At 41.8% G+C, this 13252-nt stretch overlaps 1 protein-coding gene across 1 annotated transcript in view; it reads right to left on the bottom strand.

The window, feature by feature from the left end:
* The window catches only part of MIB1 (MIB E3 ubiquitin protein ligase 1), a 345878-nt gene extending 333762 nt beyond the window's left edge, over positions 1-12116 (bottom strand). Inside the window, exon 1 of the mRNA XM_069220006.1 lies at positions 11564-12116. Within this exon, the coding sequence (XP_069076107.1) occupies positions 11564-11792 (229 nt within the window). The 5' untranslated portion in view covers positions 11793-12116. The remainder of the gene's footprint in view (positions 1-11563) is intronic.
* Positions 12117-13252: the final 1136 nt, after the last annotated feature.

The raw sequence follows: 13252 nt of genomic DNA, 5'->3' as shown, positions 1-13252 counted from the left end.
TGAGAAGTGACAATATTCCGGTGATTTTTTGAGTTTATGACCTGATGTGGAGGGTGGTAGACAGCCAGGGATGAGTAACAGCCCCCACCCTCCGTTACAATGAGAGGAGTAGAAAGACTGGCAAGTAAGGGACATGAAAAAGCTGTGCAGGTCAATGCTATAAACATGATATTATTACAATCAATCAAATGCCCTGCACAGTGCCAATAATGCACAGATGGATGCTATAGAAACAGCAATTAAAGCAGAAGACAAACAAATAAGAGTTTCTTCATGAAAGGCTGAAAGAGGTGGGGCAGGTAGTGGAATAAGAAGATGAGCACAGGAACACCAAGTAGTGGAGAACAAGAAGGGGGTCAGAGAATGACACTGGAGGTTGCATGGCAAGACGAGAACTATAATAAAGGTTTCCTTATCAACCAACCTTTCTTTGCAATATTTGTATGTGATAATAATATAATCTTATAATATTATGATTGTATGTATGGTATGGCCTGTCATTGTTTTGTCCAGTATAGCCTGACATTATATGTAAGGTATGGCCTGTCATTTTTTTATAGTATGGTGTGGTTTGTCACTGTATAGTATGGTATACCATGCCATTCTTTATTACAATGTACACACTAAGCTATGGAAGGAAGCACAACAGAAGTGACCTAACAAGCACCTTACAATATGCTATTTTCACACTAGAATGTTCTATCCAACTCGTAATCATGCAAAACAAACCTATTTAAAACATACCCCCTTTTTATGCAAAAAAATGTTTAATCATGATCAAGACATCCTATAAATAATGAAACGTACCAAAAAAAACAATGTTACAAACTAAGTGTTACTTAATAGTGATTGTACAAAAGCTATTACTGTATTTTGAAGTCTTTGTTAAAAGTTACATTAACAACCTGTGGCCTGTCTGTGTTGTGATGCTGCATTAAAGAGTAGAAGAGGAAATCATGAAAAGTAAAATTATACAAACACGAACAAAGAAAACGTGGGGTTAAAGCAACAGTGTAGAGAAAAAGCAGGAGCAAAACAACCTAAAAATGCATACACCTACTCAGTACTGTAAGTAGAAGACAAAAGGTGGCTGAGGCTGAAAGGAAAAGCAAAGGAAGGACACTGCTATCCTCCCTCACCCCACCAACCCCATGCCCACCTAAAAACAATGGAAGCCGTACTTGCTCAATGCTCTAGAGCAGTGGTCCCCAAACCTTTTAATGCCGCACCCCCCAGTTGAAAAATAAAACTCTTTGGGCCTCCCCTCAGAAATTTTAACAATTAATTTATAAAGATGGGAATGTTTAAATATGTCTAGACCTATTTAAACACTGCAGTTAAGTACTGTTGCCTTTTTTTAAATGCAATAACATGCTTCTGAATAAAACAAAGGCCTGCTATCTGTATAATGCTACTTTTGGCCATGAGCATTCTAAACAGCCTTTCTTTTGTTTCTTGTCTGCTTTAATGTGTTTATGCTACATGCATTAACATAGTAAACTTGGCTCTATTGTTTTTGCCTTGGCTTGTTTTTATTCTCTATAGGGTTTTTTAGAGCATCCTGCAACTCCACCAAGATACTGGTACCACTTGGCATTCAGCTCATCTGCAGTGCGACGCACCCAGTTAAGCCACTTCTTCTAAATTGGTTCGGCCATCTTGGAATGGCACTGTTCATAGAGTATCACTGTTTAACTGTTCCAAGAAGTCTAACACATTTAGAAGGATTATTTGGCTATTTTGATTCAATACAGCAATACACAAACTATGGACGATACTAAAACACAACACCGTTTTATTTATCTTGCATATGACTGCTGAGTTGTGTGTTTATTTTATTATGGATGAATGTGAATGCGATAGCAAGTCTGTGAGTAAAAGCACGGATTCCAAGTGCAAGGATGGCTGACAGGCTGCCTATACAACTACTTAGGGAGTTCCAAACTCACCAGTGACTGAAAAAGCATATTCAGTTATAAGCCAGACCCACATTTGCATTGCCAAAGCCCGTTTGATATATAGGTGCTGATAGTGCTACGTAGGGAGCATGCCCTGAAAGAATAGAGTATCTTGGTGGCAAAACGTATTACCTTATCTTGTGGGAAAAATAAATGATGGGGCAGGGATTTAAACAGGATGGATCCAGACAAGTCTTACACCAGCAGCAACTGTTAACTGAATCTGAAAGGCGTCCCAATCAGGCCCTATATACACGTCCTGGACTTAACAGGCAAAAATACTGACTGTATTAAAGGTAATCCATGCTGGCGACGCAGTCCGAGTTTACATTTAGCATATTTTACTTCACTGTGCATTCCCTAAGAGTACTTGCTTTTTCCACATGTGGAGTTTATGTAGTTTATGTTTTTATGCAACATAGAACCTTGTGAACCGAGTCGCCTCTGTATGTCTAAGTGAGCATATAGATTGTGGTTGGGTGTTCATTAAAGGGCATGACTAAGAGCTTTGACGCTGAGCCTGAAGAAAGTGCGAATTTCTCACAGTGCAAAGTCAATGAGTAAAAGCTGCTCAAACTATATGCTAATCCAATCCTGGGACTCAAGGAAGAACGCACAGGGAGATTGTAATTTATGGTGTTTACTAGTTTTTGTAAAAGTTTTGAGGAGTGATAAACCATTTCTGAAATGTTGATCGTGTCTAAGGAAGAGAATAAGATGTTTTACAGGGGTGGAAATACAGGGAGAATGCGGGGAGAGAGTCAGAGAGAAAAAAACATGGCAAAGGGAGGTGATGCTAGGAAGTACATGTAGAACAGCAGTGAAAACAAAATAATAGAAAGGCGATGACATAAGATATGCAGACGAAGGATTTTAGAACTAGGTCAGAAGAAATGGGGGTTGTTTAAAAGTGGGAGAGTGCACTGGAAGGGGACATGAAGTGGGGAACATAACTGATTGAGACACTCAAGACCACAACCACTTCTGCAGACCTCCGTAATGTTTAATTCAGTTTCATATTTTTCGATTTTGAGCATTATCAATTCTAAATTATACACAATAAACATAATGCTTTTCCTCGTGCATATGTTACAGCAAACAAGGACTGACAATTCCAATATGTCTGGCTTGTCTGATGTTGTTTGATATGACTCAGTGCAATGCATGAAACGTCACAAACACACCCAAATACCGGTGAGGGGGCTCAATGAGTGAAGTACAATATTTTAGTCCATATGTTTTAAAACACACTTAAGGATATAGGCTACGCCTCTTCTAAATTAAGCTAATTTGGAAACGCCCTTTTCAGAGACTACCCCATCTTTTTTATCCCACTTAAAGCACTGGATTGTGGGTCCATTAATAAACTATGGCAGTAGTCCAGCTTGGTGAAGAATAATGCAGTATGAAAGCGTTTTTTATTGTTCATTTTGGGTCTGCTCAACGGCTGATATTTAGCAACAGCCATTATGTAGACTTGCAGGAGTATAGTAAAACTGAATATCATGCAGAGATTTTGAGCTGGCGGAAAAGAGTTTCACATGTTGTTTTAAGAATGAATAAATCATTTACATCATGTAAGAGTTCACCATAAACGAGGAGCACCATCCAGTGCTGAGAGAGAGAGAGAGAGAGAGAGAGAGATTGAATCTCGAGAGACTGGGGTAAAAGTTTGAAATAAAAGAAGATTTCGTATCATCTACACAGAGATGTTAGGAGAAAATAAGAGAAAATAAGGATACATGGAGATAGAGTAGACACACCAAAAAACAGTACAGAGGACTGAACTCTGTGGGGAGCCAAGTGCTGCTGGAGGTGGGGATAAGAGCAAGGAGCACCATGAAGCAGAAACTTAAAATGGAAAGCAGGAGAACTAGCTATGTGCTGTCTCTGGGATATGAGGAGTGAGAATGCACACATCGGGGGTGCAGTGATCACCTGTACTGAGCAAAGCAGAGAGGTCTATGAGTAAGTGGGTAGACAACAGATTGTTATGATGGCCAAGGTACTGAAATTAGCATCATACCAGGGTCATTTCAGTGTAATTGAGGGTTCAGAAACCTCACCACATTCGGTAAAGAAGTTATAGAAGATGAGAACGTTGGGTTAACAGCTAAACATATAGCATTTCAAGACTTTAAGAAAGATAGAAAGGTGTTACACAGGAATGTAACTGAACTGGGTATATGGGTAAGCAGTGGTGGGATTGTAAGGTGATTACCTCCACTACTGGTTTGAAGCACAAAGGGTAGTAACTGGAGCTGAAAGAGTAATTGAAGAGGGAGGTTAAGCAAAACAAAAAACAAGATGAGAGAGCCAGTACTTTGAAAACAAGCATTTGCAATAGGTCTCACATTTGCTTGAGTTAGAGCTATTGGCGTTGTAAATGTATAATTGGACTTTTCTTGCCATATAAATTAGTCAACCCTGCTGCATAATTTGGTCCTCTCTACCATATAATTCCAGTAGTCCTGCATATAACTAAAGCACTTCCATTTACTGTCTTCCTCTATCTGCAGAAAAAATGAAAATATTGCGATTTACTTATTTTTTTTATATTATTATTTTGCCCCCCCCCCCCCAAAACCTAGTGTGTGGACACAGATGTCCTAGACAAAAAGAACACATCATGCAGTGAGTTCAAAGCATTATGGGGCGAGTTTTCAAGTGAAGCAAATATTGTAGTATCCACACTATAATGTTCAGAACAGCCCCTAGAGGGCACCACTATAAAAACAACAATTGTAAGAAACATGGTCATGTAACCATATAGTCAGCCCCTAGAGAGCAAAACAGAATGGCTGAACGCAATGTAGTGTAACCATATATCTAGCCCATTCAGGGCATAGAGCATTACACATTTTCAGGCCTAGCAGGCCTACTAGAAAAATATTACAAACAAAGCCCCTTAAACACAAAGTACTCCCACAAGGAAAACAAAAGTTCCAGCCATGAGAGAACTTAAAAAGACACTGACTGGTGGGAGTGGTTATTATTTTGCAGTTACCACCAACCTAGTGTGGGGACCCAGAGATGCCCTAAACAGAGAGTGTGGCATGCTGAATGGTTTGGTGGTGGCCCCATTGTCCTAGGACCTCCAGACGCCGAGTTATGGGCAAAAATGTTTTGTAAAAGGAATGTCCAGCAAAGCTTATGAGGCAAGTTTCCGAGTGCAGCAAAAATTGTAGTATCTTGATTGTAATGCTCAGAACAGCCCCTAGAGTACACCATAATAAAAATAGCATTTGTAAGAAACATGGTCATGTAACCATATAGTCAGCCCCTAGAGTGCATAACGATATAAAAACAGAATGGCAGAAAGTAATGCAGTGTAACTATATATGAAGGCCCTAGAGGATGTAGTGCCTTACACATTTTCAAGCCTAGCAGGCCTACTGTAATACTATTACAAACAAGGCCCTTAAAACACAAAGTACTCCCAGACGTAAAACAAAACTTCCTGCCATGAGAGAGCTTAAAAAGACACTGAATTGTGGGGGAGGTTACTATTTTGGGGTCCCCTCCCCCCAACCTAGTCTGGGTATCCAGGAACGACCTAGACAGAATGAGTGCGACAAGCTGAGCGGTTTGGTGGTGGTCCCATTGTAGTAGGACCATGACATGCTGAGTTATGGCCAAAATATTTTGAAAAATAAATGCCCTGCAAAGCATTATGGGGTAAATCTCCAGAGTGCAGTAAATATTGTAGTATCGGCTCTCCTGCTGTGCCGGGAGAGCCACTTTGAGGATTTCTGTGTTTTTTTCTGTTTTAAATGCTCCAGTTTGTATATTTTTCAACTGCCAAGCTTGTTAAGTGGTACACTTGTAAAGCGCTCCTCCTATCGAAGTTACGCTATATGAAACGGTACTTAGTCAAGTAAAGTGCCCTTCCAATCGAGTTTGCGCTATATGAACCTCTTTTAAAAAGTCTTAAATAAATTAAAAGGAACCCCCCCTTCAGTTTGCAGCCTTTGTGCGCAGACACCACTGATAAAGAGTGGGATGCTCAAAACAAGGAAGAGGAAGAAACAACATGCTGCCATGCAGCGAAGTGGCAGGACAAAAGAAAAAAGTAGTGCCCCACACTAAGGTATACGACCCATCGTACAATAATCCATGTAAAAGGGTCAGTCTCCAAGGCGGTAACAAAGCAGACTCGGGGTGGGACAAATGTAAAGCATTTACCTACAAAAATCAAGGGAATTTTAAAAGGCAGGCCAAAGAACGAATAAAAGTGATGGGCATGGTGCAAGCCCACAGATGTGGATTGCAATATGTCGAGAGAGAGCGCTTGTGCGCTGCCTAGGCTCACACTAAAAATTAAGACTGAAAGAGTCAGAGTGCACAAGAGTGACTGGTGTATGTCTGTATGGAGATCAATTCAGGAGACAAAGGGCCATATGTACGAACACATTTTCCCATTGACGCAGAATGGGAAAAACACTTTGGTACATCTGGCCCAAAGTGTGGTAACGACCTCTCATGGGGGAACTGGACAAACATGACTGAATATGTGATACTAGGTCTGCACTGAAATCCTAATACGAAGTAAGAGGTTTTAAAGCAATTTTATAATGGTTGCTAGGTCTTCAGAAAATAAATAAATATATCCTGGTGAGAAGTACATTGTGATGATACAAGTTTTGATTTTGGCAAGAATTGTGGCGGAATGCTGCTCAAAAGAGGGAGGGGGTGGAATCCAGTGTTGCAAAAGATACGGTAGCGATACACATGTTAATAAGAAGGCCCACTCCTACTCTTCAGTTGCTGCGAGGTCTGTGGTAGCATGGAAGGCAGCTGTCTTGTCTTTATCCTGGAAACCTTAGTGATTGATGTAGTGTTCTGTGTAGTTAATTCTTCTGAAAGTAGGGAGCACTGTTAGGAAGCATATTGTAGATGAGAAGTAGTTTCGGAGGTTCACAGGAGCCTGTCCATTGGAGGCATAAAATAATTTAAGAAGGGAGGCATACGTATGATTAATTGCAACTTCAGGCTTGAAATTGCCACAGCAAATGGAACTAGCACTATTTCAAAAGAGGCTAAATCAGATAAGAGATATCAAGACGTCTGTTGTCACACAAGATCAATCTCCAGACACAGTACGTTAATTAACAGTCTGTTGTATCTCATGAGAACCCTAGAGTGTTGGACGGTAGAGCTGTAAAGTAAAGCTATGCCAAAGTAAAGAACATGAAACACCATAGGACATAAGTGCAGTCCGGTAAAATATTAAAGAATCAAAGATGCAATTGCATAAAGCGTATGTCTTTGCGAAAAAGCAGCAAGTAAATTATATACTATTGCTATGAGTCACTGAGGCAAAGCCCTGACAGGGCGGCAATTCTGTTTCAATTGAAGGCTGCTGCCAAATACCTCAGCCAACTGTGTAAGCTGCCTTTAATGCTGTCCACAGAAATTACGTAACCTATGTCCAAACTCAGAAAAGGGCAAACCCACCGTCCTACTTATTGGTTCTAATTAAGGTTAACGGTTGAGCCTGGTATGACGCAGATCTATGCTCTCTCAAGACTTTGGACCTGCCTCAACGAGCTCCAGTCAGATTTAGAAAATCCATTGTAAGCAACCTCTTCCGCATCTAATTTTTTTCCATGTGTGTGGTAAATGACCACCTCTGTAGACTCTCAAAAGCCAATATATTACTGAATCAATTTCCTATGCTTTAGTACACCTCATTTGTAAAATTACTGCACTACAACTGGTTTAAGTCCTCCACTTATTGTCCTTTTTTGATACGTTGAGCACAGCATAAGCCTCTATACACGCCCTAAGGGTGCATTTTAATTAGCGATTTTCATTTACAGTCACTTGTTTGATGGTGATTTAAATGCACACTTTTTTAAGTTGCAGCTTATCAGGTAGCTCAGCTGTCTGGTTTGCCAAAGACATCTTGGGGATTTTTAGAAACTTTGACGGAGGAATGCAGTCCGTCCATTGATTACAATTGGCTTTGTAGTTTATAACTCACAGTTGCTGGCTTTCTATTTACTGGCTGTATTTGCTTTAGGCTGTCCAGCTTGGGTTTGTCCCGCCTGCTGCTTCAACCTTGTTTGCTGTATTCTTCAATGAACTTGCTCTCTGCAAACAGGCCTTTAAAAATCTTCTTCTCACATTTGCTGTGCAGTCAAAACCAGATCAGATGTCATGCTCTCTTCTGAGGGAGCTTGGTGTTTACTTTTCTATCTCTAACTTCTAAGTGAGAGCATTTATGTGGCAACCAGGAGAGGTTGCAAGATGTTTTTTTCCTAGCATGCAGGAAAAAAAAACTGTGCTAATGTTTCAGAGTACATGAGAATTGGTAAAAAAAAAAAAATTAAGAATTTTTTGTAATTCTCAAGTGTGGTAGAAACAAATATTTGAATACAAACAATACACTAGGAGATGACATTTCCACACATTATTGTGTGCAGTAAAACCGTATTTCAGTGCGAATGTAATGGTCATTTCAACTGAAAATGTGTTGACTATAATGGCAGAGTGCTACCACACCATGCATACTCCGCCCTACACCCTTCCACTCTATGCCATGCCACTCCACTCCATGCTATGTCCCTCCAATCTAAAACACTCTACGACACACCACTCCACTTACCCCACCCCAAGCTACACTACTCTGCCCTAATTTATCCCACTCCACACATTCTAATGTACCCCGATCTCCAGCACTCCGCTCAAATCTACCCCCAATCCACCACATTCTAATGTACACAAATCAACCCACTCCAAACTTCCCCAGTCAATTCCAATAGATATGTGCATTGTCTGCAAAAATGTCGTTTGAAATGTTACCTTTGTATGTCTGTATGCAATTTATGTAACAAGCTCACCTGTCAACAATAGTGCAATACGTGAAATATTACAGATATAACAGTTGCTGGTACCTGGAGGTCAGAGGAGAGGGGAAAATGTGATGACAGTAAATGTGTGGGAGCTGGGGAATAGGTGCAAGGTAGCAGTGTTCACTAGAGGCACTGTAGGTATCAAATGTGGTCTACACATAGAGTGATTGTTGTGGAGCAAGTGAAAACTAAATGAGTTCAGTCAGGGATGATACAGAAGCCATACTAACAGGTATGTGGGAAACCAAGAACTGGTTAAGTGCAAACAAAGGTGTTAAGGTACTGTGCAGCCCAATTAAAAAAAAAAAAGCTTTTTTTCTAGCACCCCAAAAATTCAGACAGGTGACAGCCCTGAAACAACCCTTCTCTGGGGCGGCCACAGCAGCCGATAATTCACTTCACCCCAACCTCATGACCACTGTCCCTAACCAAGCTCTACCTTCCTTAAGCAGCTCAAATATCAACTGGCCAGACCATTCTCATAATGTTTCTATAAACTGTTTTTTTTTATCTGAGCTCTGATCAAATGTTATTTAGAAATGCCTGTCCCATCACGATCTAATACCAATGTTCGTTTTCCATGTTGCAAAGGTAAAGCACCCTCATACCAAAAGCTTCAGACCTGCTATATAAATAAACAAATAAAACTGAACTATTACTAAAATACACATCACAGTCTATTGAGGTACACTATGAAAGTTAGCAAAACACTGCAATCACATGAAGAACACCTGCAGGAGGAAGGTGTTTGGTTACGTGGAAAAGGAGCTAGGAAGTACGAGATGAAAGGACGAGTCAAGTCAAAAAGGCAGAGGTTCTGGGTCAGGCAATTTCACTACAGTGCATTCCCATCCTCTGCATGACCAAAAGCGCTTTCGAACCTGGGCATCCTTTACAAGCGAAAGTTCTATCGACGTTTCATAAGCCTTGCCTTTACAACTTGTGCATTGCAGTCTTTGAACGAATGCCTCTCCTTGTAGAGAGGCCGTAGGTCTTAAGCTTCTGTGAAACCACCTGCCATTCACACCCAACGTGCTATGTGACAAGAAAAGAGGCGACAAGTGGGGGTCTCTTCTGCATACTGAATTTTAGCACCTCATCTTTTAGCACATCTCATGATAAGTAATCACAAAAATGAAAGTCCGCAAGTATAAACGTGTAATAAACTCCTAGACAAAGCGTAGCTTGAACACAAAGTTTGCATACGAATGGGCCTCATCGCAGATCGCTTGCCGATCAACCCCAGGCCACTTGCCACACAGAAGGTATGCTTCTTTGTGCGATGCACAAAAGCCTTGTGCTCTCTCCAGGGAAGACAATTGCCCAAAGCGTGCCTCCCCTCCCCCCCCCCCACGAACCCTTAAGTCAGTGGGGCATCCTCCGACCAAAGCAGAGGGCCGGGCGCAGATGGGCCGCACACATTGTCATGTAAATGTTTACTCACAGCGGCGTCCCAGCTGCGGGTCTAACGGTTCTTGGCCTCTGTGACTATTTAAAATATCCAAAAGCACCAAACTGAAACTGCTGAGCCATGCACAGAGACAGCATTGGGCTGCTCAATAATTAAGGTAGGCAGAAACGTCCGTATTATGTGGCATACTAAATACTTTTGTGGGCGAAAATAGACTTTATAGAAGCAAACAGTTGAAAACACAGGGACAAAAAGTTGTAAATAAGAGAGACAGATAAAGTAAGGCTAATTTGCATATGGGTGAAAGAACAGGTTGTACGGGGGCCTTCACGACAGGGTCCCTAACAAGAGCAGTTGTCTTTGGCTATTTCATACATAAACTTGTTTACGATCTACAATCTGGCTGTCTTTACAGGCGTGTTTTGCTGTCTTTCCAAGGCACATACCACGAACACAGTAGCACCATTTTATAGGTTAATTTGAACTGAAACCACACAATACAGATCGACAACCACAGTACAGTATATTTTAACGACACACTTAACTACATCTGTATAATATTGCTTCAAATGAAACCAATAACTCTTGTTATGCAATGTATTCTTACCAAATATTACACATAAATTAAAATTCTTTGACCCATTAAACGACTCCGCCTGCATTAAAAATGACATTTTTATCTTTATTATTCACACGTACAAAAAAAAAAAACCACAACAATGTATTCGATTGGATTTAAGCTAGAGTTCGTGAAGTGCCTTAAACAGAATTCGCGTATTTGAAGATAAGCAAACACTTAAAGCATACTGTTAAGTTAAAGTGACAACATGCAGCAAAATGTATTAATCCGCATCCCAAAAACAAAAACAGGCCACAACCCCACTTCTGTATTGAGACCTGTGCATTAAAAGGCCACATAGATTCAAACTCTCAGCAACTGCACGCTTTGATTTTAAAGGTTATGTAATAGGACATCTCGGTAAATGTACCATAATGCAAATGGCAAAGAGCAGACTGTTCTCAACTGGAACCAGGTACTCCTGTATACAGTTAATAACACCTTCACCCTTGCGTGGCTCCGAGTTGATAATGGAACTAAGGTGACTGAATAGGAAGTCAGGCCACAGATTCCATGTCACTGTCCCCATTCTCTAGCTCAGGGGAGGGGGCGATCCGTTGAAGGGTGCTATCTAGTGGCTATCTCCCTGCACCTCAGTTCCCATCACACATTACGTATCTCAATCTCACAATAAGTCACACTATGTGAATGCATGCAGTGCCCGCAAATCTCCCTCACTGAAGGGCACTGACAGGTTGTTCCCTCAGCAGGCTCTCACCCGTGGGCGCGCTGTCCAGAATCCGTAGGTCGTAGGCTCCGGAGCAGCGGTAGTTAGCGGCGGTGCCGTTGTCCCAGACCACCACCACCTCCTCGGGGCTCTCGAAGCTGCGCACGGTGCCTATGTGCCCCTCTCCGCCGTCCTGCTTGCCCCACTTCCAGTCGGGCCCGCGGGAGACGCGCGCGCCCACGCCTTCCACCATCACGCGGTTGTTGCGGGAGTTGCTCATGGCTGCGACCACCGCCGTCGGGTTAGGGGCTCCTCGCGCTAGCCGTCGGCCCGGGGCGCGCGCAGCGATGGCTCGGAGCGAGAGAGTGCTGCAGCCCAGAGAGTCCCGCAAACTTTCCAGCTCGGCTGCCGTGGCCGCTATGCCAGCGTCTCACATCCGGAGGATCAAGAAGCTCTGCGGAGCAAGCAGTTTCTATGACCACAAGCGGCCACCGGACAGGGGAGGAGCAGGGACGCAAGGAGGGGAAGAAAAGTAGCAGATCCAAAACATCCCCCTCCGGCGGTGCTTAGTGCACATGCGCGCTGGGTGGGTTCCCAGACAGTCAGTCAAAGGGCAAAAGCGAGACGAGAGCTTTGGTAGAAAGGAAGGACAAGGCTAGGAGACTCAATAATCCGTACGCAGTGAGTCAGCCATCTTAAAGAAGTAATGCCTCTTGGTCATTCTATAGAGAGCTGCAATTTACTACCGAAGGTGTAATAAAACAAACTGTATGCAAAACTGCCCGAAGCCAGAATAAGCTGGAGAGACAATGAATGCCACACATTCAGCAGAAACACATATAAATACGATGGATTTGATAATTTATCTTACTCCGTCCTGCTGCTTAAATACGTCAGGTTGAGTTAGTTAAGTGACGGTAGCAAAGGTTTTGGGTTTTTCATTAAGCAGGTCTAGATTAAAATGGAATTAATCTTTTTTTTTTTTTTTAAACTGTCCGTCATTTTTTTTACCAAAATTTACCCTAATTGATTGTTACCGTTCGTTGATGTCACCCTTGCTAATGTACTCACAGGAGTAATGGAAATAAAGCAAACTGTCTCAGCCCTAGAAAATAGCAACGAATTAGGATATTCTGATGTTTACAAAAAAGTGATGCACACAATGCTTGCATTAATCCAGTCACTGGTAATTCTATGTCAGGACCAGAGGCGAGGATTATGCAGTCCTTTCTTCACTTTTATTATTACAGGAAGTTCAAGTAAAAAAAAAAAATACCTATGAAACATTACAAATCCCAAGAGTCCAACAACCTAGCCACGGTAACCATAATCCAATAGGAGTACTGTCCAAATGTCCATATAAATGCATGTCCAGCCCTACCTCTTTCTTTGCTGCTGACTCGTCAGTTAAATCCCTCTCTTCTTTACATTTTTTTCTGTTAGGTGTTGCTGGGGGGTTAGCCTTGTGGTATTGCTGCAATATGCTTATGTGCTCATTGATGTTTCTTGGTTATTCATAAATTATTCACTTTGAAGCAGTGCGCGGCAGGCTACAGCCCGAGCGCTCACCTGAGTACCTAGGGGATCCTCTAGGTGATGCGCTTTCGCATCTGTTTTGCTTTACTGCAGACAAAAAAGAGATACACAAATAATGAAAGGAATTTCTGGTATGCAGCACTCTCAGTCCAAAAAATACATTTATCGAGCCACTTTGCAAGGCTTGAATAAGGTGGTCAATTA

Source organism: Pleurodeles waltl, chromosome 2_2 (assembly GCF_031143425.1).
Source record: "Pleurodeles waltl isolate 20211129_DDA chromosome 2_2, aPleWal1.hap1.20221129, whole genome shotgun sequence".
Lineage (NCBI taxonomy): Eukaryota > Metazoa > Chordata > Amphibia > Caudata > Salamandridae > Pleurodeles > Pleurodeles waltl.
This window is presented reverse-complemented; position numbering and strand designations above follow the sequence as displayed.